Source organism: Zingiber officinale, unplaced genomic scaffold, assembly GCF_018446385.1.
Source record: "Zingiber officinale cultivar Zhangliang unplaced genomic scaffold, Zo_v1.1 ctg83, whole genome shotgun sequence".
In the NCBI taxonomy this organism is placed as follows: domain Eukaryota; kingdom Viridiplantae; phylum Streptophyta; class Magnoliopsida; order Zingiberales; family Zingiberaceae; genus Zingiber; species Zingiber officinale.
In genome coordinates this window covers 94,999-118,335 of record NW_024589977.1, presented here as the reverse complement: position 1 = coordinate 118,335, position 23,337 = coordinate 94,999, and the positions used below count along the sequence as shown (strand labels likewise).

At 37.1% G+C, this 23,337-nt stretch overlaps 2 protein-coding genes and 1 pseudogene across 2 annotated transcripts; all 3 read left to right on the top strand.

Annotated features, from left to right (window-relative positions):
• The first annotated feature begins 1,794 nt into the window (after positions 1-1,794).
• LOC122037812 (F-box protein SKIP8-like) lies at positions 1,795-5,055 on the top strand. The gene is made up of 3 exons (XM_042597261.1): positions 1,795-2,104; positions 3,938-4,134; positions 4,721-5,055. The coding sequence occupies exons 1-3, from the start codon at positions 1,799-1,801 to the stop codon at positions 4,962-4,964; spliced, it is 747 nt and encodes a 248-aa protein (XP_042453195.1). The 5' UTR covers positions 1,795-1,798; the 3' UTR covers positions 4,965-5,055.
• A 1,593-nt stretch (positions 5,056-6,648) lies between these two features.
• On the top strand, positions 6,649-10,217 carry LOC122037799 (annotated as a pseudogene).
• Positions 10,218-11,169: 952 nt separating this feature from the next.
• On the top strand, positions 11,170-14,357 carry LOC122037798 (F-box protein SKIP8-like). The gene is made up of 3 exons (XM_042597247.1): positions 11,170-11,690; positions 13,601-13,797; positions 13,912-14,357. Exons 1-3 carry the CDS (start codon positions 11,316-11,318, stop codon positions 14,177-14,179), a joined length of 840 nt encoding a protein of 279 aa, XP_042453181.1. The 5' UTR covers positions 11,170-11,315; the 3' UTR covers positions 14,180-14,357.
• Positions 14,358-23,337: the final 8,980 nt, after the last annotated feature.

The window sequence follows — 23,337 nt, the reverse complement described above, 5'->3', positions numbered from 1 at the left end:
GACTTCCCAACACCAGATGTCCGATCATCCTTGATCCATCTGGATTTTCCCTTGCCTGACTTCACTCACCAGGACTTTCACCTAGCTTCACTCACTAGGGTTTTCCATCTGCCTAGCTTCACTTACTAGGACTTTCACCTGGCTTCACTCACCAAGATTTTCTTCTGCCTAGCCTTCCAGTTAGGACTTCCCAGTCAGGTATCCGGTTACTCTTGACCTACTTGACTCTTCTTCAATCAAACTGATCAATGCCTGATCAGAATCTCTTTACATGAACAACTGCACCTGCATTGTCCATGTTTCTACATGTATTGTCAAATATTGAAACTATGACCAAGACTCAAGCTTGGCCAACTCAGTCAATCTTGACCTAAGGACTATTGCACCAATATTCTAGACCGAATTACGGACGACATAAGCTTGTAAAGACTAGCATAGTTTATTAACCACATCACATAAATTTTAAAATTTTTCTAAAATGGGTTTTAATTATTTTTTTAATTATATAGATGGTTAATATTTTTTTTAAAAATTATATATATAAAATTATGTTATGCTATACTCTCCGTGGATACTCCGTCCATAACTCTCAGGATATATTATTCATCTAAGGTTATTAATGAAAATCTTGTTTGGTTTAGATAATAGATGATTTCCGAGTAATTTTTCATGCCCGACACGTCAGCAAAAAGGACATGCAACCCGGAATCGAAAAATCTCAAAAAATTAAGGTTTTTCTTGATTCCGGGGTTAATAATTTTTTTTTACCCAAAATATCCTCGAATAAAGGAAAAATGTGATAAAAAAAAGGAAAAATATAAAGAAAAAATAAAATAAAAAACTTTAAAAAAATAAAAACCTAAAAAAAATTTAAAAATAGAAAAAACATAAGACAAATAAAAATGAAAAAAATAGAAAAATAGAAAAAACGTAAAAAAATTTAAAAACGTAAAAATAATAAAAAATGTAAAAAAAATTTAAAAAATATATAAAAAATAGGGAAAAAATTTAAAACATGAAAATAGGAAAAATAGAAAAAACGTAAAAAAATAAAAAAAAATGTGAAAAAGTAAAAAAAACTTTAATTTTTTTAAAGAAAAAAAGAAAAGAAATAAAAAAATAAAAAAAACTATTTTTTTTAAAGAAAAGAAATTAAAAAACACATAAAAATAAAGAAATACGTGAAAAAGAAAAAAGATGGTTGGTTGTGTACTAAGGGTAATTTAATAAAATATTAAACTAGATTATTAATTAAAACATTTAAACAAATAAATTTTTATTGTATTATCTACTTTGAACCAAACAATATTTGATTATATTTTATTTATTATAATCTTGATTATGTGATTACTTGGGAATCACATAACTAAGATTATACATGATAATTTGAACTAAACACACCCTAAGAAATATTTGGACGTCCGGATCAAATGATTTTCAATATCAAGATAATCCTATAACAGTTAAACAGATTGTTGATATATTATCTTCAATCCTCAAACACAAATAAAAAAAAATTCTAATATATAAATTTCAATTTCTATGGATTAAGAAAAAAAAAAGTTACTCTCAAAAGAAAAAGTCATAATAAAAATTTTAACATAAAAAACTTATCAAAACAAATATCCTAAAATATTATAAAAATAAAAATGATTAAAAATAGTAAAAATATATCGAGAGATTCCGATAAAAAGTTGAAACAGTTATTTTAGTCCGAATTTTAGGCATTACGGATTCCCCGTATGATAAATATTTCAGAATCTCATTCTGAATTCCGAATTAAAAGTCAGGCGCTTAGATGGACGCGGCCGACAACTTCTCCCTCCGCTCCTGTTTAATCGCCGCCGGAGCCACCGCTCTTTGCTGCCTCTGCGCCGCTTGGGTGCTCCGGTTGCGCGCTGGGTGGAAGGAGAAGCAGCGCATGGAGGTGGGCGAAAAGGTTGCGGAGGCAGGCGGGTCGATGATAGAGCAGCTGGCGCCGGATATCACCACGCACGCGCTCAGCTACCTCGACTATGCCAGTCTTTGCCGGTTCTCTATGACAAACTCCGTGATGAGGAAGGCTGCCAACGACGATGTCGCCTGGAAGGCCCTCTATTACAAGGTTTGCGCCCTGCCTTCTTGATCGACTTTGCTAAAGACAATAAGTGTTAACCAGGTACAAGATTATAGTTTTAGTACAGGGGACCAATGCCCGGTGGTCGTTAGTATAATAGTCCTAAAGTAGCGAAATTCCTTGTCGGGTAAGTTTTGACCTGCACGAAAGGTATAATAGGCATGTTTGTGAAGATGCAAACTACCCACATTTGGATAGAAAGACACCCCTATGAAGCTTTGTTGTTTCTTGCACACTTTGATGGAAGGCAAAAAAAGGTTGGGGAGGAGGGAGGGAGAGTCATTAATTAGTGAGATACCACTCAGGAAGAAATAGAATTCTAATCTTTTGTTAGAACCTACGAGCCAAGATATGGTTTGTATGGGGCGCTCCTCCAATGCACTAAACCAAAATGTGTTATACTAGATGATGATCATGCAGAGAACTCAATTGGTTACTACTCCCTGGTGGAAGATTTTGCATTTCAATGTTCTTTCTTTCCCGGTGGGAGAATACTAATTTGATGAAAAGTTTAGGAGTAAGCATTGAATTGTTGATTTCCAAATTTCTTGTGTGTTGTGGATTGTTTGTATGTTTTTGACATTTTCATTCACCCCGACTTTTGGGTTTGGGTATATGGATGTTATCCCTCCATTGATACTTACATCTTCTGCTCTAATCAATTCACCTTGTACTATAGAATTAATTGGCTTTTTTTGGTCATGTCCATGTGATTTCAAAAGCGTCTGCCAAAGGTTGTGGAATATTTCTCATAGATGTTAGTATTTTTCTTTATTCTTCATCCTATCGAGTGATGATAATTATTCATCATAGCAATTGTATCCCTACTGCCTAAATTTCAACCATCAATTTTAGTTTATCCTCTGATTGATTTCTCCTTGTTCATATCGTTATCGAACTTTATAGTAGTAAAACTGAGCTTTTTACCAAGTTATAAGTTCCATTGATGATGTATCTTTATGTGTTGATGCAAATGTTTGAGCCCGCTAATTGTAGCAAATCAGTTTCTGGTAGTTACACTTAACAGTAGGTTATACCTATATTTGTTACATAGTTTAGCTCAAATCAGCAAGGAATTTTACTTTTCTCATCCATATTATTCTATAGCTTTGATTGTGCAGGTCGATTGTGTCTTGGTAATAGTCATGAAAACCAAGAGAGAACCAGCACTGATCTCGCAATTGAGAAGGAAAATATCAATGTAGAAACTTTTATTCTAGCTTTAACGAATAGAATAATAGTATGATTGCTGCGTTTATAAATTTTACTAACTTGGTCTCGTCAAAACTTCAACAAAAAGAGACTAGATGCACTAGAAAAAATAGATATAATACAAATAGAAAAAGAAATGAAATTGCTCTGTAGACTCGAGCTGAATCATTCTACGGTTTCTTTGCATTAGTTTCAGTATTTTTTTCTCAGCGTTTAATATTTTCCAGACTTTTCTTCTTCTTTGATAAGCCCACCTCTTCAAGAAATACTATCAAGGAGTCATGTTAATCTTGTGCTTAGAGCGATTATGTTAACTCGGGCATTGACATGGCTATGATGCATATTGATACTTGTTTGTCATTATTATTTCCCTGAAAATATTCTACTTATCGTGTACCTGTTACGATCGGTTTGTTATCATTTGAGTACTCCATTTGGTTTCTGTTTGTGAGCAATATATGATTTCTTGCTGAATTGCATCACTAGTTAATCACTCTGTCCTATTTGGTTCAAGTTCTGCATGAAACATACAAATTGTGCCAGTTGATATCGACATCTTCCAGTTTCTTTTTCAGTCCAGTCTTCATTATAGCATTACTTCGTTTGTAGGACTTCAATGTTGAACAAGAGATCGTTACTCCGACAAATGGATGGAAGGCTTGCTATGCTGTCACAAAAGCTATTTTGGATGTGAATGCAAGATTCTACAATATAGTCAGAGTGGGCTCGCTTCAGGAAATGAGTTGTCTATGGTTGAATGCGAACCATGTAAAATGCATATATGAACCTGGAGGAGTATTCACAGGGTACGTCACCCAAAACCTTTACTCTGTCATTTTTTCGCTAGAAAAACTTTATAGTAAGTTAAGATACAACATGATTTCAAACTTTGATCGAGAAATATATAGTGTCCATAAAAACAATATTGATCAGATCAGGAATGATAGGCAAGGGGAGTGATGGAGGTGCATATAGATCATGATGGATTCCCTTGTATGAATTCAGTCCTTTTCTTGGCTTTTCGATTGGGTGTTGGTTGATTTCTTGCCATTGTTAACTCTGTTAGTTAAAAGGTTGGTGTCGAAATTTATCCTTTAATTAATCTCATATGAAAAACACTTGCTACCTGCATTGCAAATGCCATTTAAGTTCGTTAACAATCTGCATTTCATAATGGAAATCGACTATAGTTTTATATTAACTGAATGCAGATTGTTTGAGCTGCTCGCACTAGAGTTCTTCCTCATTTCCTTCAAATTCTAACGACAAACTCTTTGCATTAGTTAGCATCACCTCTATTGCCTGTTCATTTGAAAAAACAATAATTGTAAATGCATGTTTCCTTATTCAAACATGTTAAGGTAACTAATCATTCTTTGGTTGGATTTTCAGGTATGATGCGGTAATGGATAGATGGGATTTGATAATCAACTGGGGGAGTCTAGATGGTGTTAGACGACCGATTGATGTCCGAATAAAGAATGTGAGAGCTCGTATTCTCGAAGGCGAGGCATGGGTCACCTTGGACACTTACACGAACTGGAACTTTGTGACGTTCCGCGAGACCAATGTGTATGAGTTCCACAACGGCCAGTGGTTCATCGTTTATCATTCATCAATCATCTCATCTCAGTAATGATGCAAGAAGATCGACAGAACAAATTTGGCTGAAGCCCATCGAAAAAGCAATACATTGGCACAAGGAGGCTAGAACTCATCCTTTTTCATTTCACATAACTATATATACAATGTTTTATACTTCGCCCTACGTTTTAGGTTCGATAGTTTGTATTTTGGAACAAAGCTTGATTGTTGAATATAGATCTTGATCACGAAATCTTGGAATAGAACTTACATCCATGGTTGTTCGACAATGGTCGCCAAAGTTATAATTCCATTCATGTTTTGATAATCTTATCAAATTTTTTTAGTCACATTTTGGCAAGGCATCGAGATAATAGTTTTATAATTATTAATTTATGAAAACGTTTAACGATTTAAAAAATGCATTTAATATATGTTTTCTATCTTTGTTACTTTTCCTAAAAGATTTATGATCCTGTTCGGAATTTGAGTCGGATGAAGATCGGATGAGATATCGTTGGTGTTGACGGAGGAGAGACTATGATGCTGCGGTCGTGCGGGCTTCGATGAACAGACCCCACGTGACCTTGAAAGACTACCGGGTTTGAGCCAGCGGTACCGGAATTCTGCACACTTTCAGACAAGCACATGGAACATTAGAGACCAAGAATCAGGGAAAAAGTCCCCGGAGCAGGCCCTCCGACATAGTGTACAAAGAAAGAAGAAAAGTTGACAAGTGAGCGAGTGAGCGTACCTGTGCACGGGAGAGGACGCCCCTTTTTATATGACAGTGCATACCTTCTGGAGACTAACCATGTCAGAGGGTGTCGGGTGTCAGGACTTGTCGAGTGGTGGAGGACACGTGGCCTTCTCCTATAGACTGGAGGAAGGTTCTACTTGCAGATGACCCTAACCGCATGCAACAGATATTCTCTGATAGGTGGTTACGATTCCTTGACCTGTTGTCGCGTAACGCCTACTGTCCTCTGCCCAGGTGGGGTTGAGGCAGCTTGAGTCAGTCCGTAAATTGAGTGAATGGTGGGGTGCGATCGAAGTCCATTTCTGTCGACCTTTATGATTCAGACCTGACCGAGAATGACAAGTCTGCTTACATAGGTTAGCTTGAGAACACCCGATCGGTAAAGCCAGGTCAAGCTTGGTCCTGATCACGCTTCCTACCGTAGACCTGGTTTCTCGACTGGTAAACCTCGCCCTGACTTTATATGCCGGATGACCCCGGGTGGTCCTACTCCATATATTAACTGTCATATCTTCTTGACTTTTGACTGTCACATCTCTTTGACTTTTGACTACCATATCTTCTTGACTTTTGATTACCATATCCTCTCGACTGTATCATTTTATTTTTTGGAAATTTTTAAAGATTTATAATAAAATGTATATCATTTACACTCTATTATTTTATTTTAAAAATAATGATACTAATTATGGTTTTAAATAGTTGTTTTGAAGATGTTACTAATTTTTAAGTTCTTTATTTGTTGGCACTGATAGATTCCTTTGAGTGCCTCATTCAAACAAGAAAACAAGGATTTTATTTTATTTGGAAAATTGAGGTGACTTTCAAACGACCTTGCTACGTGACTTGTTTATTCGGAGACAAAGTCGCCGGCTACCAGCGTAACCTACGTGGTGCTGATCCATCCGTGCTCCGGTTCCGCTCGACGGCTGATGACTCGATCGCTTATAAAATTTTATGCGGGGCAATCCTCCGAGATATCCAACTACCTCCCCTCCAGGCGCGCTCACACGGCGGCGACTGGCGAGTCTTTTGACTGACCGCGCCGCCTCCCAAATCCCCAATCCGTCGACGCCGGGGCGAGAATTCTTGTTCATCTTTCTCGCGGAGTGAGGCCTTGCTTTGATCTAGGGTTGGATGCCGCCCCCAAGCTGGATGGGCTTTAGATGGACGCGGCCGACCCCTTCTCCCTCCGCTCGTGTTTGATCGCCGCCGGAGCCACTGCTCTGTGCTGCCTCTGCGCCGCTTGGGTGCTCCGGTTACGCGCCGGGTGGAGGGAGAAGCAGCAGCAGCAGCCGCTCTGTGGGTGCGGCGGAAGTGGAGGCGAGCAGCACATGGAGGTGGGCGAAAAAGTTGCGGAGGCGGAGGATCGGCAGGCAGGCGGGTCGATGATAGAGCAGCTGGTGCCGGAGATCACCATACACTCACTTAGCTACCTCGACTATGCCAGTCTTTGCCGGTTCTCTATGACAAACTCCCTGATGAGGAAGGCTGCCAACGACGATGGCACCTGGAAGGTCCTCTATCACAAGGTTTGCGCCCTGCTATCTTGATCGACTTTGCTAAATACAATAAGTGTTAATCATGTACAAGATCGTAGTTTTAGTACAGGGGACCGAAGTCCGGTGGTTGTAAGTATAACAGTCCTAAAGGTAGTGAAATTCCTTGTCGGGTAAGTTTTGACCCAGACGAAAGGTATAATGATCTAGACACGGGCCACAAACTACCCACACTTGGATAGAAAGACCTACCCCCCTGTGAAGCTTTGCTGTTTCTTGCACCATTTGATGGAAGGCAAAAAAAGGTTGGGGAGGGGGGAGAGCCATTAGTGAGATACCACTATGGAAGAACTAGAATTCTAATCTTTTGTTAGAACCTACAGGCCAATAAATGGTTTCTATGGGCGCTCCTCCAATGCACTAAACCAAATCGATGTGTTATACTAGATGATGATCATGCAGAGGATTCAATTGGTTATTACTCCCTGCAACTAATGCCCATTAGAGTGTGGAAGATTTTGCATTTCGATGTTCTTTCTTTCCCTGTGGGAGAATACTAATTTGTTGAAAAGTTTAGGATTATGCATTGAATTGTTTGCAAACTACATTTGATTTCCTAACTTCTTGTGTGTCGTGGATTGTATGTATGTTTTTGACGTTTTCATTCACCCCGACTTTTGGGTTTGGGTATATGGATGTTATCCCTCCATTGATACATCTTCTGCTCTAATCGATTCACCTCGTACTATAGAATTAATTGGCTTTTTTTGGCTATGTCCATGTGATTTCAACCTATTTTCTATCGTTTTATCATCTACCAGAGGTTGTGGAATATTTCTCATAGATGTTAGTATTTTTTTTTTTTATTCTTCATCCTTCGAATGATGATAATTATCCATCTTTAGCATAAGGGGCATGCGGTAATGACATATGACTCCAAAAGCTCATCTCTATTTCAACCATCAATTTTAGTTTATCCTCTTAATGATTTCGTCATTGATTTCTCCTTGTTCATATCGTTATCAAACTTTATAGTAGTAAAAATGAGCTTTTTACCAAGTTATAAGCTCCATTGACGATGTATCTTTTATGTGTTAATGCAAATGTTTGAGCCCGCTGATTGTAGCAAATCGCTTTATGGTAGTTACACGATCTCGCAACCGAGAAGGAAAGTATCAATGTAGAAACTTTTATTCTAGCTTTAACGAATAGAATAATAGTATGATTACTGCGTTTATAAATTTTACTAACTTGGTCTCGTCAAAACTTAAATAAAAGAGATTAGATGCACTAGAAAAAATAGAAATAATACCAATAGAAAAAAACATTGAAATTGTTTTGTGGACTAGAGCTGAATCATTCTACAGTTTCTTTGCATTAGTTTCAGTAATTTTTTCTCAGCGTGTACTCTTTCTCCAGACTTTTCTTCTTCTTCTTCCATCAGCCCACCTCTTCGAGAAATACTATCATGTAGTTATGTTAATCTTGTGCTTAGAGTGATTATGTCAACTCGGGCATTGACATGGCTATGATGCATATCGATACTTGTTTGCCATTATTTTTTCCTGAAAATATTCTACTCATCGTGTACCTGTTACGATCGGTTTCGTATCATTTGAGTACTCCATTTGGTTTCTGTTTGTGAGCAATATATGATTTCTTGCTGAATTGTGTCACTAGTTAATCACTCTGCACTTTTTGGTTCAAGTCCTGCATGGAACATACAAGTTGAGCCAGTCGATATCGACATCTCCCTGTTTCTTTTTCTAAGTCCAGTCTTGTAGGACTTATCGATTCATTATAGCATTACTTCGCTTGTAGGATTTCAATATTGAACAAGAGATTGTTACCCCAACAAATGGATGGAAGGCTTACTATGCTGTCACAAAAGCTATTATGGATGTGAATGCAAGATTCTACAATATAATCAGAGAGGGCTCGCTTCAGGCAATGAGTTATCTATGGTTGAATGCGAACTACGTAAAATGCATACATGAGCCTGGAGGAGTATTCACAGGGTACGTCACCCAAAACCTTTACTCTGTCGTTTTTTCGCTAGAAAAACTTTATAGTAAGTTAAGATACACCATTGTTTCAAACTTTGATTGAGAAATATATAGTGTCCACAAAAACAATATTGATCAGATCAGGAATGATAGGCAAGGGGAGTGATGGAGGTGCATATAGATCATGATGGATTCCCTTGTATGAATTCAGTCCTTTTCTTGGCTTTTCGATTGGGTGTTGGTTGATTTCTTGCCATCGTTTCTATTAACTCCGTTAGTTAGAATGTTTGTGTCGAAATTTATCCTTTAATTAGTCTCATATGATAAACACTTGCTACCTGCATTGCAAATGCCATTTAAGTTCGTTAACAATCTGCATGCACTAGAGTTCTTCCTCATTTCCTTCAAGTTATAACGAAAAACTCTTCGCATTAGTTAGCATTACCTCTATCGCCTGTTCATTCGAAAAAACAATAATTGTAAATGCATGTTTCCTTCAAACTCAATCTGTTAATGCAAACAAGTTAAGGTAACTAATCATTCTTTGGTTGGATTTTCAGGTACGACGCGGTAATGGATAGATGGGCATTGATATTCGGCTGGCAGATTCCAGGTGATGAACAAGGGATTGATGTCCAAATAAAGAATGTCAGTACTCGTATTCTCGAAAATGAGGCTTGGGTCACCATGGATGCTTACATGGACGGGGTCTTTGGGTCGTTCCGCGTCACCAATGGGTATGAGTTCCACAACGGCCAGTGGTTCATCGTTCATCATTCATCATTCATCATCATAGCTCAGTAAGGATGCAAGAAGATCGACAGAACTGAAGCCCATCGAAAAAGCAATACATTGGCACAAACAGGCTAGAACTCATCCTTCTCTTTTCATTTCACACAACTATATATATAATGTTTTATACTTCGCCCTATGTTTTAGAATGATCGGTTGTATTTGTGGAACAAAGCTTGATTGTCGAATATAGATCTTCATGAAATCTTGGAATAGAACTTACATCCACGGTTGTTCGACAATGGTCACCAAAGTTATAATTGTCATTTTTTTTTAGTCACATTTTGATGATGCATCGAGATAATAGTTTTATAATTATTAATTTATAAAATCGCCTAACGGTTAAAAAAAATGCATTTAATATATATTTCCTATCTTTATTACTTTTCCTACAAGTTTTATTTTTTGGATAACTTTTAAAAATTTATAATAAAATGTATATCATTTACTCTCTATTATTTTATTTTAAAAATAATGATACTAATTATGGCTTTAAATGAATTTTCAAGTTCTTTAATTTGTTGGCATTGGTAGATTCCTTTCAGTGCTTCATAGTTCATTCAAACAAGAAAAAAAAGATTAAGCAGGTTGGATAATGTCGAGCTTGAAATGATCGATTTGGTCTCACGAAAATTTTTCATTAGTTATCAGGATAAATCGAAAAATGCTCGTAGCGGACAACTCAGAATTTCAACATCCTTTAATTATGTGTCTCATTTAAAGAATTTTTTTTTATATAAATTTATCATAGCTAGGACTAAAATCATGAATATCTGAATAATAATCTAAATATCATATCATTATATCATAATCTGGAGGCATTCAAACAAGATCATCCTATTTGAGATTAATTAGTGAAACACGTAGTGCATTACTTGAATACTCTCCGGTCAATGTCAGCTGTTTCGTAAAATAACAGCTAAACAACGAGAGAGAAAAAAACTATAAGCAAAATGACTTCAACGTTGCTCGTTAATTGCGGATCCGAAGTCGCCGCATCCAAGCGGGATCTACGCGCCGCCGCTACGTCAGCTGTCAGCCTGCCGACCCACCCACTCCGTCAGGAGAGACTTTATGCGCCCTACTGCTGTGCTGATCCATCCGTGCTCCCGTTCCGCTCGACGGCGGATGATTCGATCGCTTATAACATTTTATGCGGGACAGTAGGAGGCGTTATCCAACCAGCACCCCTCCCGGCGACTGGCGAGTCTTTTGACTGCCCGCGCCGCCTCCCAAATCCCCAATCCATCGACGCTGGGGCGAGAATTCGCGTTCATCGATCTCGCGAGGTGGGGGCCAGCTTTGATCTAGGGTTTGATGCCTCCCCCAAGCTGGATGTGCTCTAGATGGACGCGGCCGACCCCTTCTCCCTCCGCTCGTGTTTGATCGCCGCCGGATCCACCGCTCTGTGCTGCCTCTTCGCCGCTTGGGTGCTCCGGTTGCGCGCCGGGTGGAGGGAGAAGAAGAAACAGCAGCAGCACCCGCAGCTCTGCGGGTGCGGCGGAAGTGTAGGAGAGGGGCACATGGAGGTGGGCGAAAAGGTCGCGGAGGCGGAGGATCGGCAGGCCGGCGGGTCGATGATAGAGCAGCTGGCGCCGGAGATCACCACGGACGCGCTCAGCTTCCTCGACTATGCCAGCCTTTGCCGGCTCTCAATGACGAACTCCGTGATGAGGAAGGCTGCCAACGACGATGGCGCCTGGAAGGTCCTCTATCACAAGGTTTGCCCCTTTTTTTTCTTTATTTTTTTTAAAGAAAAAAAATGATAAATCAGTTAACCTCATTAACTATCCTTGGAGGTGATTGGATGGTCATGTTTTCCACCAATCACCAAGGTAAATCAGGATGTGTACACAGTGGTCTTATTTTTTTCTAAAGAAGAACACTTGCTTGGTGTCTAGTCGTGCCATCTTGATCATGGCACTACTTTGCAAATGTTAATCATGTACAAAATTGTAGTTAATAGTCCTAATATAGCAAAATTCCTTATTGGGTAAGTTTCGACCGACATGAAAATCATAACAATTCAAGCACAGTCTCATAGAGAGGCTTAGTGAAATATACATGTGTGTAGAGATGCAAATTGATGCAAATTAATCACACTTGGATAGAAAGACCCTAAGCAGGTGACTGATGTTGTTGTACTGGTGTTTAAAAAAATATATTTAAAATCTCGATTCCCGGCTCGACTGTTCAATAGCAATCGACTGACAACTGTTAAAATAGATTGGGTAACCTATCGAATTAACTAATTTTTTATATGTTTGATTTGTTCTATTTTTGTGGCAAAATTCGATGTTAGTCCAAAAAAGTTTGGTTTATTCTATTTTAATAATCGGTTCAGTCGGTTCTGTTATTAATTGATTGCTCACCCCTAGATACTACTCTGGAAGAACTATAAATATAATTCTAATCTTGTGTTAAAATCTACTGGCCAAGGGATAGTTTCTATTGGGCAGTCCTCCTGTTTGTTGGTTGTGAACAAAATGATCCAATGCACTAAACCAAATCGATGTGTTATATACTAGATGATGATTATGCAGAGGACTCAATTGGTTATTACTCCCATAACTAATGCCCACCATAGCGTAGAAGATTTTGCATTTCGATGTTCTTTCATTGTCGGTGGGAGACTACTAATTTGTTGAAAAGTTTAGGACTATGCATCGAATTGTTTGCAAAGCTACATTTGATTTCCTAACTTTTTGTGCGTCGTGGATTGTTTGTATATGGATGTTATCCATCCATTGATACTTACATTTACTCTAATCAATTCATCTCATACTATAGAATTAATTGGTTTCTTTGTTTTTTGGTCATGTCCATGTGATTTCAACCTATTTTCTATCGTTTTACGTCTACCAAGGGTTGCGGAATATTTCTCATAGATGTCAGTATTTTTTTTATTCTTCATCCTTTCAAGTGATGCTTGTACAGTTCATTGTTAGCCGCCTTAATTTTTACATTGATGCTTATACAGTTCTTTCTTTAGCTTAAGGAGTATGCGATGATGAAATATTATTCCAAAAGTTCATCCCTATTTCACCCATCCATTTTAGTTATCCTCTTAATGATTTTGTCGTTGATATCTCCTTGTTCGTATCGTTATCGAACTTTATAGTAGTAAAAAGAACTTTTCCCATTGACAATGTATCTTTTATGTGTTGACACAAATGTTTGAACCCGCTGATCGCAGCAGATCGTTTGGGGGTATCATGTTAGTCCTTTGTTTTATAGACTCAAGCTGAATTATTCTACAGGTTTAGCATGATACTATTTCATTGCACTAGTTTCAGTATTTTTTTCTCAGCATGTAATCTTTCTCGAAACTTGTCTTCTTTGTCACCAATGAGTCCACCTCTTCAAGAAATGCTATCAAGGAGTTATGTTAATCTTGTGCCTAGAGTGATTATGTCAACTCGAGTATTGACGTGGCTATGATGCATATCGATACTTGAAATATTCTGCAAATCGCATACTTGTTTTACGATCGGTTTGTTATCATTTGAGTACTTTTGCTGAATTGTATCACTAGTTAATCATTGAACATACAAATTGAGCAAGTCATTTTTAGTGACATCTAGTTTCTTTTTCAAGTCCAGTCTATTCATTAACATTACTTCACTTGTAGGACTTCAATGTAGAACAGGAGACCGTTACCCCGACAAATGGATGGAAGGCTTACTATGCTGTCACAAAAGCTATTATGGATGTGAATGCGAGATTCTACAATATAATCAGAGAGGGCTCGCTTCAAGCAATGAGTTATCTATGGCTGAATGCCGACTATGTAAAATGCATACATGAATCTGGTGGAATATTCACAGGGTAAACGCCCAAAACCTTTACTCAATCTGTTTATGCAAACTAGTTAAGGTAAACCTCTGGGACTTATCGTTTGTGGCCAAACTAGTGCAATAGTTTCTTCGGTTGGATTTTCAGGTACGATGCGGTAATAGATAGATGGGCATTGATATTCAGCTGGGGGGTTCCAGGCAATGATGGACATGGGATTGATACCCAAATACAGAATGTGAGAGTTCGTATTCTTGAAGACGCGGCATGGGTCACCATGGACGCTTACATTGATGTGGACTTTGGCCTGTTCCGCGTCACCAATGTGTATGAGTTCCATGACGGCCAGTGGTTCATCGTCCATCATCATAGCTCGGTAATGATGCAAGAAGATCCACATAACATATTTGGCTGAGCAGGCTATCATCCTTCTCGATCATTTTGCACAACTATATAATGTTTAAGTTTCGAGCTACCGATAAGTTTATGTTGGATAATTTTGCCTAAGTTTTAGGCTCGATAGGTTGTATTTGTGGAACAAAGCTTGATTGTTGAATATAGATCTTGATCACGAAATCGTGGAATAGAACTTACATCCATAGTTGTTCTACAAAGATCACGAAAATTATAGTACTTACCATTCAAGTTTAGCATTGTTCATCGTTCTTCGCTAAGTAGATATTGAGAGAAAATATTAGGATGAGTTGATTGTAATTCTTTTGTCCGGGATTGTTTCAAATCATCTTTTTGCTATGGAAGACAATGGTTTTACACATTTTTTTTATTAGGATTATTTTATTGACCTTAAACTGAGGGTAGCTTTTTTTTCAACCCAGAGGCTCCAGACCCTAAAGATCTGATTCAATTAATCCGATTTTGACCTATTCGAACCAATCTTGATCTCAAATTAATCCTGTATAGTGTTATAATACTATGACATATAGGTATACACATGTAATGAGGCTTTAGTTCTCGCAGGATATAAACAACTATGATGCTCAAACTACTTATATGATGTTGGCTCCCATCAGGATCCATATGCACCTTCCAATTTTACCTGGGAGTCCGATTTTTTTACCTGGGTTAAAAAAAACTACTAAAATAATATCAAAGTATTTTTGAAAATAAAAATAGGATAAAATATGATGGAACCATATTTTCATGTTACATGAAAAGTAGCGTTTTTTTTTTAATTGGCTTTTTACCAAAGGAACCAGGTAGAATTAAGTATTTATCAAAAGTCAGTATTATGATTTTATAATTATTAAAAGATGCATTAATAGATATGAAAGTTCTTTTATATCTCTTCCGCTAACATCATCTTTTGCTATCTCATTTTTCAAAGCGTCCGAAGTACATTTGAATTATTTAGATTTAAAAATTTCATTGATGGATCGGATTGTGATGGTGTCAATATCTTTCTCCCTCCCTATCTCAACACGTGCAAGTCTCATACTTTTCTAACTCTCCGATTGTCAAAAACTTTCACACATTTTTAGTTGCGAGATCGTCCCCCCAACGAAAGAGTACATAAGCGCCTTCGTGTGTCCGTCAGGCGACATCAAGGATTTTCGACAAAAATCCATACTGGTTCAGTCTTTGCAGTGAAGTTTAGGGTTTTTGCCAATTCTCTCCTTTCATAATGGCGGAAGGAAGTGGGCTGGGTATTTCATCCTCTGCTGTTAAATTATCCGCAAAGGTATCACCTTTGATACCATCGGATTTTGTAAAGCCTAAACCAGTTTGGACAGCAACTACAATAGAATATCCACAATAAGAAGTCAGGTAAGTCGAGATCAAACAGTATGAATAGAAAATATTGATATAAAATATTGAATATTAAATTTCTGATGTTATTTACAGCGTTGACTATGACTTCTTTGTGATGCAATACATTCGATGTCTTCTATACGATCTGAAGATGTACTTCAAACAAGGAGACATGAAAAAATTAGAATTGATGTAATTGTATCAATTTTGAGGGACATGTTCTATAAAACATTGGATTAATTATTCATAATGTTGTAAGCAAAAAAGTTGGATAGGAAATATAAAGGTACAATTATATAGTGTTGTTAGTTTTGTATCTATGTATATAGTATTTGTTGTTGAATACAATGGTATGTATATAATATGTCTAAACTAAATTGTCATAGGAATAACAATATTATTGCTTAGTGAAATAAACATCATAATATTCAAATTGTCACGATGGTGTAGATCAGTGAAAAGAGACATAACTTCATACCATATCTCTCTTATGAAAACTAAAAACTTGGTAACTATTGGGATTTTTCAGAAATCCAAATAGGTTACGCCCGACACTGGTTTCAAGTCTACAAGATCTGCTTGGAAATATAAAGTAGGCATGTAATTTGGGAACTAAAAAATAACTAAGTTAGAGTTAAAACAAATGGTTATTATTATCCCCAAATATTAAAATTTGTTGTTCATTGAATGGAGATCCATAAGATTGAAATGTTCGGTGCCAACTGGCACGGAGTAAAAACTTCATTTGTGGTAGTTAAAACCAAGATTTAGCACCATATCTTGCTTCTCCCCTCTCAAACATTCCTAGGGAACGTGAAATTAAAGAAATCCAAGTGTTGTAGGTTCATCAGTGGATTTCAGTCAAAATCCACTGATGGACTTAGACTTCTCTGATTGAACCCATTTCTAGTGGTCTGAGTTTCTAATCTTGCAAGGACTCCAACAGTACTATGCATTAGTTATTTAAAGCTCTCTATAGGTGATCGATCGTTACGAAAATTTTCAACCTAATTGTGGACCTGATATGGGATAATATTAGACCCAATGTGAGTTTGATATTATCTGATATCAGACCCAAGTTGGGTCTGATATTCTCTTATATCGGGCCCAATGTGGGCCTGATTAGTTGGCACCTCGCTCGCTTTGTTCAACATATCACAATCCAATTTTTTGATCGCGATATTTAAAACCTAAGACTATATCTCTATTCTATAAACTAAAAACTTGCTACGGATTGTGATTTGTGAATTAGTTTAGAATTTCAAATAGGTTAGGTTGAACACTTGATTTGAAGTCTACAATAAGAACATTGGAAATATCTAATTGTATTGTAATTTAGCTTAAATATCTATGTAATTTTTTACTTAAAAATAAATTAGTGGTAGGTGTTATCCCCGGATATTAAAATTCGACAAAGTGTGTGTTGTTCATTGAATGGAAATCCATAAGATTGAAATGTTCTGTGCCAACTGGCACGGAGCAAGAACTTCATTTGTGGTGGTTAGAACTAAGATTTAACACCATATCTTCCTTCTCCCCTCTCAAACCTTCCTAGGGAACATGAAATTAAAGAAATCTAAGTGTCATAGGTCTATCAGTGGATTTCGGTCAAAATCCACTGATGGACTTAGACTTCTCCGATTGAACCCATTTCTAGTGGTCTGAGTTTCTAGTCTTGCAAGGACTCCAACGGTGCTATGTATTACTTATTTAAAGCTCTATAGGTGATCGACTGTTACAAAAAATTTTAGCCTAATTATGGGCCTGATATGGGATAATATCAGACCCAATGTGGGCCTGATATAAGAGAATATCAGGCTCAACTTGGGCTTGATATCAGATAATATTAGGCTCACGTTGTGTCTGATATAGTATCATATCAGACCCAACGTGGGTCTGATTGGTTGGGACCTCGCCCGCTTTGTTCAACTGATTACAATCCAATTTTTTGATCTCACTATCTAAAATCTGAGGCTATATCTTCGTTCTATAAATTAAAAACTTGCTACGGATTATGATTTGTGAATTAGTTTAGAATTTTAAATAGGCTAGGTTGAACACTTGATTTGAAGTCTACAACAAGAATATTGGAAATATCTAATTATATTGTAATTTAGCTTAAATATCTAAGTAATTTTTGACTTAAAATAAATTGGTGATAGGTGTTATTCCCGGATATTAAAATTCGACAGGGTGTGTTGTTCATTGAATGGAAATTCATAAGATTGAAATGTTCCGTGCCAACTGGCACGGAGCAAGAATTTCATTTGTGGTGGTTAGAACCAAGATTTAGCACCATATCTTGCTTCTCCCCTCTCAAACCTTCCTAGGGAACATGAAATTAAAGAAATCCAAATGTCGTAAGTCCATCAGTGGATTTCAGTCAAAATCCACTGATGGACTTAGACTTCTCTGATTGAACCCATTTCTAGTGGTCTGAGTTTCTAGTCTTGCAAGGACTCCAACAGTGCTATGTATTCCTTATTTAAAACTCTCTATAGGTGATCGACTATTACAAAAATTTTAGCCTAATTGTGGGCCTGATATGGGATAATATCAGACCCAACGTGGGCCTGATATAAGAGAATATCAGGCCCAACTTAGGCCTGATATCAGATAATATCAGGCTCACATTGGGCTTGATAGATTGGTTGGGACCTCGCCCGCTTTGTTCAACTGATTACAATCCAATTTTTTTATCTAGCTATCTAAAACCTGAGGCTATATCTCCATTCTATAAACTAAAAACTTGCTACGAATTGTGATTTGTGAATTAGTTTAGAATTTTAAATAGGCTAAGTTGAACACTTGATTTGAAGTCTACAACAATAACATTGGAAATATCTAATTGTATTATAATTTAGCTTAAATATCTAAGTAATTTTTTACTTAAAAATAAATTGGTGATATGTGTTAACCCCGGATATTAAAATTCGACAGGGTGTGTTATTCATTGAATGGATGTCCATAAGATTGAAATGTTCAGTGCCAACTAGCACGGAGCAAGAACTTCATTTGTGGTAGTTAGAACCAAGATTTAGCACCATATCTTGCTTCTCCCCTCTAAAACCTTCCTAGAGAACGTGAAATTAAGGAAATCCAAGTGTCGTAGGTCCATCAGTGGGTTTTGGTCAAAACCCACTAATGGACTTAGACTTCTCTGATTGAACCCATTTCTAGTGGTATGAGTTTCTAGTCTTGCAAGGACTCCAACGGTACTATGCATTACTTATTTAAAGCTCTCTATAGGTGATCGATCGTTACGAAAAATTTTTAACCTGATTGTAGGCCTGATATGAGATAATATTAGGCCCAACGTGGACTTGATATTATTTGATATCAGGTCGAAGTTGGGCCTGATATTCTCTTATATCAGACCCACGTTGGGCCTGATATGGTATCATTTCAGGCCCAACATGGGTCTGATTGGTTGGCACCTCGCTCGCTTTGTTCAACCGATCATAATCTAATTTTTTTGATCCCGATATCTAAAACTTGAGACTATATCTCCGTTCTATAAACTAAAAACTTACTACGGATTGTGATTTGTGAATTAGTTTTGAATTTCAAATAGGGTAGGTAGTTTAAGTTAAGTTTATTGTTGTATTTGATATGCATTGTGAGTATGCAGGATACAGGTACGACAAGGAAAGTCCAAGGGTGATCTTGGTAGAGGAAAGTCTAAGGATGAGTCTTGGCGGTGTAAATCCAAGCATATAGTCTTGGCAACGTAAGTCCAAGTGTGACTTGGCAATAGATGAAGTCTCGGAGGTGCGACCTCTTGGCAAAGAAAGATCCGACAACAATGACAAGGCCGATGGAAGCTCCAGAAGGCAAGACGTGAAGGATGGGGAGGCATCCGAGGGATGCAAGGCTGATGGAGGAGGCTAGAAGACTAGGTCTAGGTTGGTCGGGGCAAGGATGAGTGTTGAGTGAATGTACTCAGGGGTTAAATCCTAGAATTAGGGTTTACTGCAGCGTTACTGTATCAGTACTGTATCAACACTGTAGCGTTACTGTAGCAGTCGACTGGTGTTTTCATCAGTTGACTGGTGCGATCGACCGGACAGTCGATTGGGTGCGAACAGAATGCTTCTGTTCGTTTGGTTAGTGTAGAGTAGTCGACTCATGAAAGTATCATTCGACTAGTATATAGTCGTTGGGTTGTAACGGTCAAATCTGCACAGAGGGCAGTTGACTGATGATTTTAACAGTCGACTGGTAGGTGGAATTTTTCAACTCGTGGCTTATATAACCAAGCATTGGAAGTTTGGTTAAGGTTGATGAAAATAGAGGTGGTTAACCCCTATTAGAGTCTTCAAGGTCTTCTTGAGTGATCAAGAGCTTGTGTGAGTTTGTGGCGATGCTTCTCCACCCATAAGGAGCTACTCGAGTTAGCCGGAGGTTTTCTGGGGAGTTATCCACCGACGGATCGGGATCGTCCATCTTACGGACAACCGTGAAGTAGAAGTAAGTGATCTTCGAACCACGTTACATAAACGTGTTAGAGGTTTGATTGTCTTGGTTATTTCCTTTAGGTTTAACTTTCTATTTGTTAGATTTGTTTTGTATTTTCACTGTGTACTAACAAGCGTAGAAAGCGACGATTTGGGTGTGACGCTATTCACCCCCCTCTAGCAAACGCCAAGGTCCCAACACAATAGATATGGGATAATTTAAAATGGCGGTTGTTATTTTTGTAAATTAAAATGTGGCAGGTTGTCAATCATTATAATAACAAAATAATATACTCATTTGAAATTACAAATATACAATTTGCAATTTAAAGTTTTTGTCAGCCATTATTTTATGGCCAAGCCTAAATCTATAAGCTCTCATTTCAGCTTGTATAAAGTCCGATGATCACTAAAACATCAAACTCTCTACATAGTGCATCATAAAAAAAGCACAATCTAACCTACAAGAAAACAATATTAAACTTGTAAGAGTCTATTTTGCAATAAAGATGATGCAACATAAACAAATACTTATGATTTACTTTGTGTCTTCTCATGTATTTGAATCGATTTAAACTCTCTCCCAGAGATAGGTACTAAACCACGATGCTATATGTGATAGTATGACCAATTTAGCTCCTTAAAAAATGATACGAACAAACTGTTGGTATTTAATTTGTAACTTTTATTCTATATATTACTCTTTTTATATATCAAATTTTATTTTAGAATAATAACACGAACCAACTGTTGGTGCTAGGCTATTTGAATTTTTAAAAAAACCTCAATTCCTAGCAATTTTTGTTGTTTAGAGACGTAAGATATGGTGTGAAATTTTAGATCTCAGGATCAAAATATTAGTTGTGATTAATGAACAAAGCGGCCAAGGTTGGATCTTACAAGGCCCACGTTGGGCCTGATATGTACATATCAGACCCAATATGGGCTTGAAATTCTAGTATATCAAGCCCACAATAAGGCTAAGATGTTTCGTAACGTTCGATCACCTCTAAGGATCTTTAAATTGGTAATGTATAGCACCGTTGGAGTTCTTGGAATACTAGAAACTCATAAGACTTGAAATGAGCGCAATCAAAGATGTGAAGGTCCATCAGTGAGTTTTGGTCAAAATCCACTTATGGTCTACGGTACTTGGATTTCTCTAAAATCACCTTCCTTATCAAGGTTTGAGTTCGTAGAATCTATATATGGTGTCAAAATCTTAGTTTTAACCTTTACAAATGCACCTATTAGATTTCTAGTTGGCATGGAACATGTGCACCTATTAGATTTCTTTAAATGAACATCATTAAATTTACAACAACACCAGGCACCACCATTTTATTTTTTAGTGACAAGTTAGTTAGAGGTTAAAGCGACATTGCACTACTATTAGCAATTTTCAATCACACGTTGTAGCCTTAAAACCCACTGTTGGACCTGACCTACTAGAATTTCTATACTTTTTCGCAATCCATAGTGAGTTTATATTTTATAAAAGGGAGAGATGGTGTCAAGTTTTAGATTTGTAGAGCAAGAATTGGAAGTGATCAGCTGAACAAAGCGGCCAAGGTCCCAACTTATCAGGCCCAACATTGGGTCTGATATGTTAGCATATCATGCCCAATGTGGGCCTGATATGTTAGCATATCAGGTCCAAAATAAGGCTGAGATGTTTCATAACATTCGATCACCTCTAAGGATCTTTAAATTAGTAATGGATAGCACCGTTGGAGTCCTTGGAATACTAGAAACTCATAAGACTTGAAATGGGCGCGATCAGAGATGTGTAAGTCCATCAGTGGGTTTTGGTCAAAATTCACCGATGACCCTACGATATTTGGATTTTTCTAAAATTACCTTCCCTATCAAGGTTTGAGTTTGTAGAATCTATATATAGTGTCAAAACTTAGTTTTAACCTTTACAAATGAAGCTCATGCTCCGTGCTAGTTGGCACGAAACATGTGCACCTATTGGATTTCTTTAAATGAACATCATTAAATTTACAACAATACCAAGCACCACCATTTTTATTTTTTAGTGACAACTTAGTTAGAGGTTAAAGTGATATTGCACTACTATTAGCAATTTTCAATCACGCGTGGTAGCCTTAAAACATATTGTTGGACTTGGCCTACTGGAATTTCTATACCTTTTCATAATCTGTAGTGAGTTTATAGTTTATAGAAGGGAAAGATGATGTCAAGTTTTAGATTTTTAGAGCAAGAATTTGGAAGTGATCGGATGAACAAAACGGCCAAGGTCCCAACCTATCAGGCCCAATGTTGGGCCCGATATGTTAGCATATTAGGCCCAACGTGGGCTTGATATTCTAGCATATCAGACCCACAATGAGGCTGAGATGTTTCGTAACATTCGATCACTTCTAAGGATCTTTAAATTAGTAATGAATAACACCGTTGGAATCCTTGGAATACTAGAAACTCATAAGATTTGAAATGAGCACGATCAGAGATGTGTAGGTCCCTCAGTAAGTTTTGGTCAAAATCCACTGATGGCTTTACGGTACTTGGATTTCTCTAAAATCATCTTCCCTATTAAGATTTGAGTTTGTAGAATCTATATATGGTATCAAAACGTAGTTTTAACCTTTACAAATGAAGCTCATGCTCTGTGCCAGTTGACACAAAACATGTACACCTGAATTGTATTCTATTAGCAGCAACTGTTGTCCTATTATATTTTTCTTGCACAACAACACTTATTTTGTTTAGGTCATAACTTAGTTAGAGTTGAAAATAAATTTATAAGACTTTAAAATTTCCAACCCCAACCTATTGATTTTAAATGCATAGTTGGACTATGTATATTATATTTCTGAATATTCACAACTACTAGCGAATTTTTATTTCACAAAATAGATATATGGTGTGAAGTATTAATTCTGCCTTCTTGATATTGGTTTACACTTCTCATATAATAGATATTACTATATTAAAAAAACGAATACTACAAACAATGATATAACAGTAGCATTTTTTGCACAACTATTTTTTTATAACATTATGGATGCACTGCATACAGAATATAAGGATCCACTCCTCCTGCTTACAAAATATTTAAATCAAGCTTAATATTCCTGTATACATATACAGGTAAGTAAAGAACCAGGGGCTGACAGCATTCTACAAGTCCTTCGATTATAGTTCAGTTGTTTGCTACGGGGACCAAGTAACAATATATATGGACCTAGGATTTGTAATTTTCCATAATTTAAACACTAGAAAGGGTTGAGCAAGGAAATTATATATATGGTGTAAAAGTAAATTTTAATCAAAAATCACGCAAGACCTATATGATCTCGCATAGGCCCATGTTGGGCAT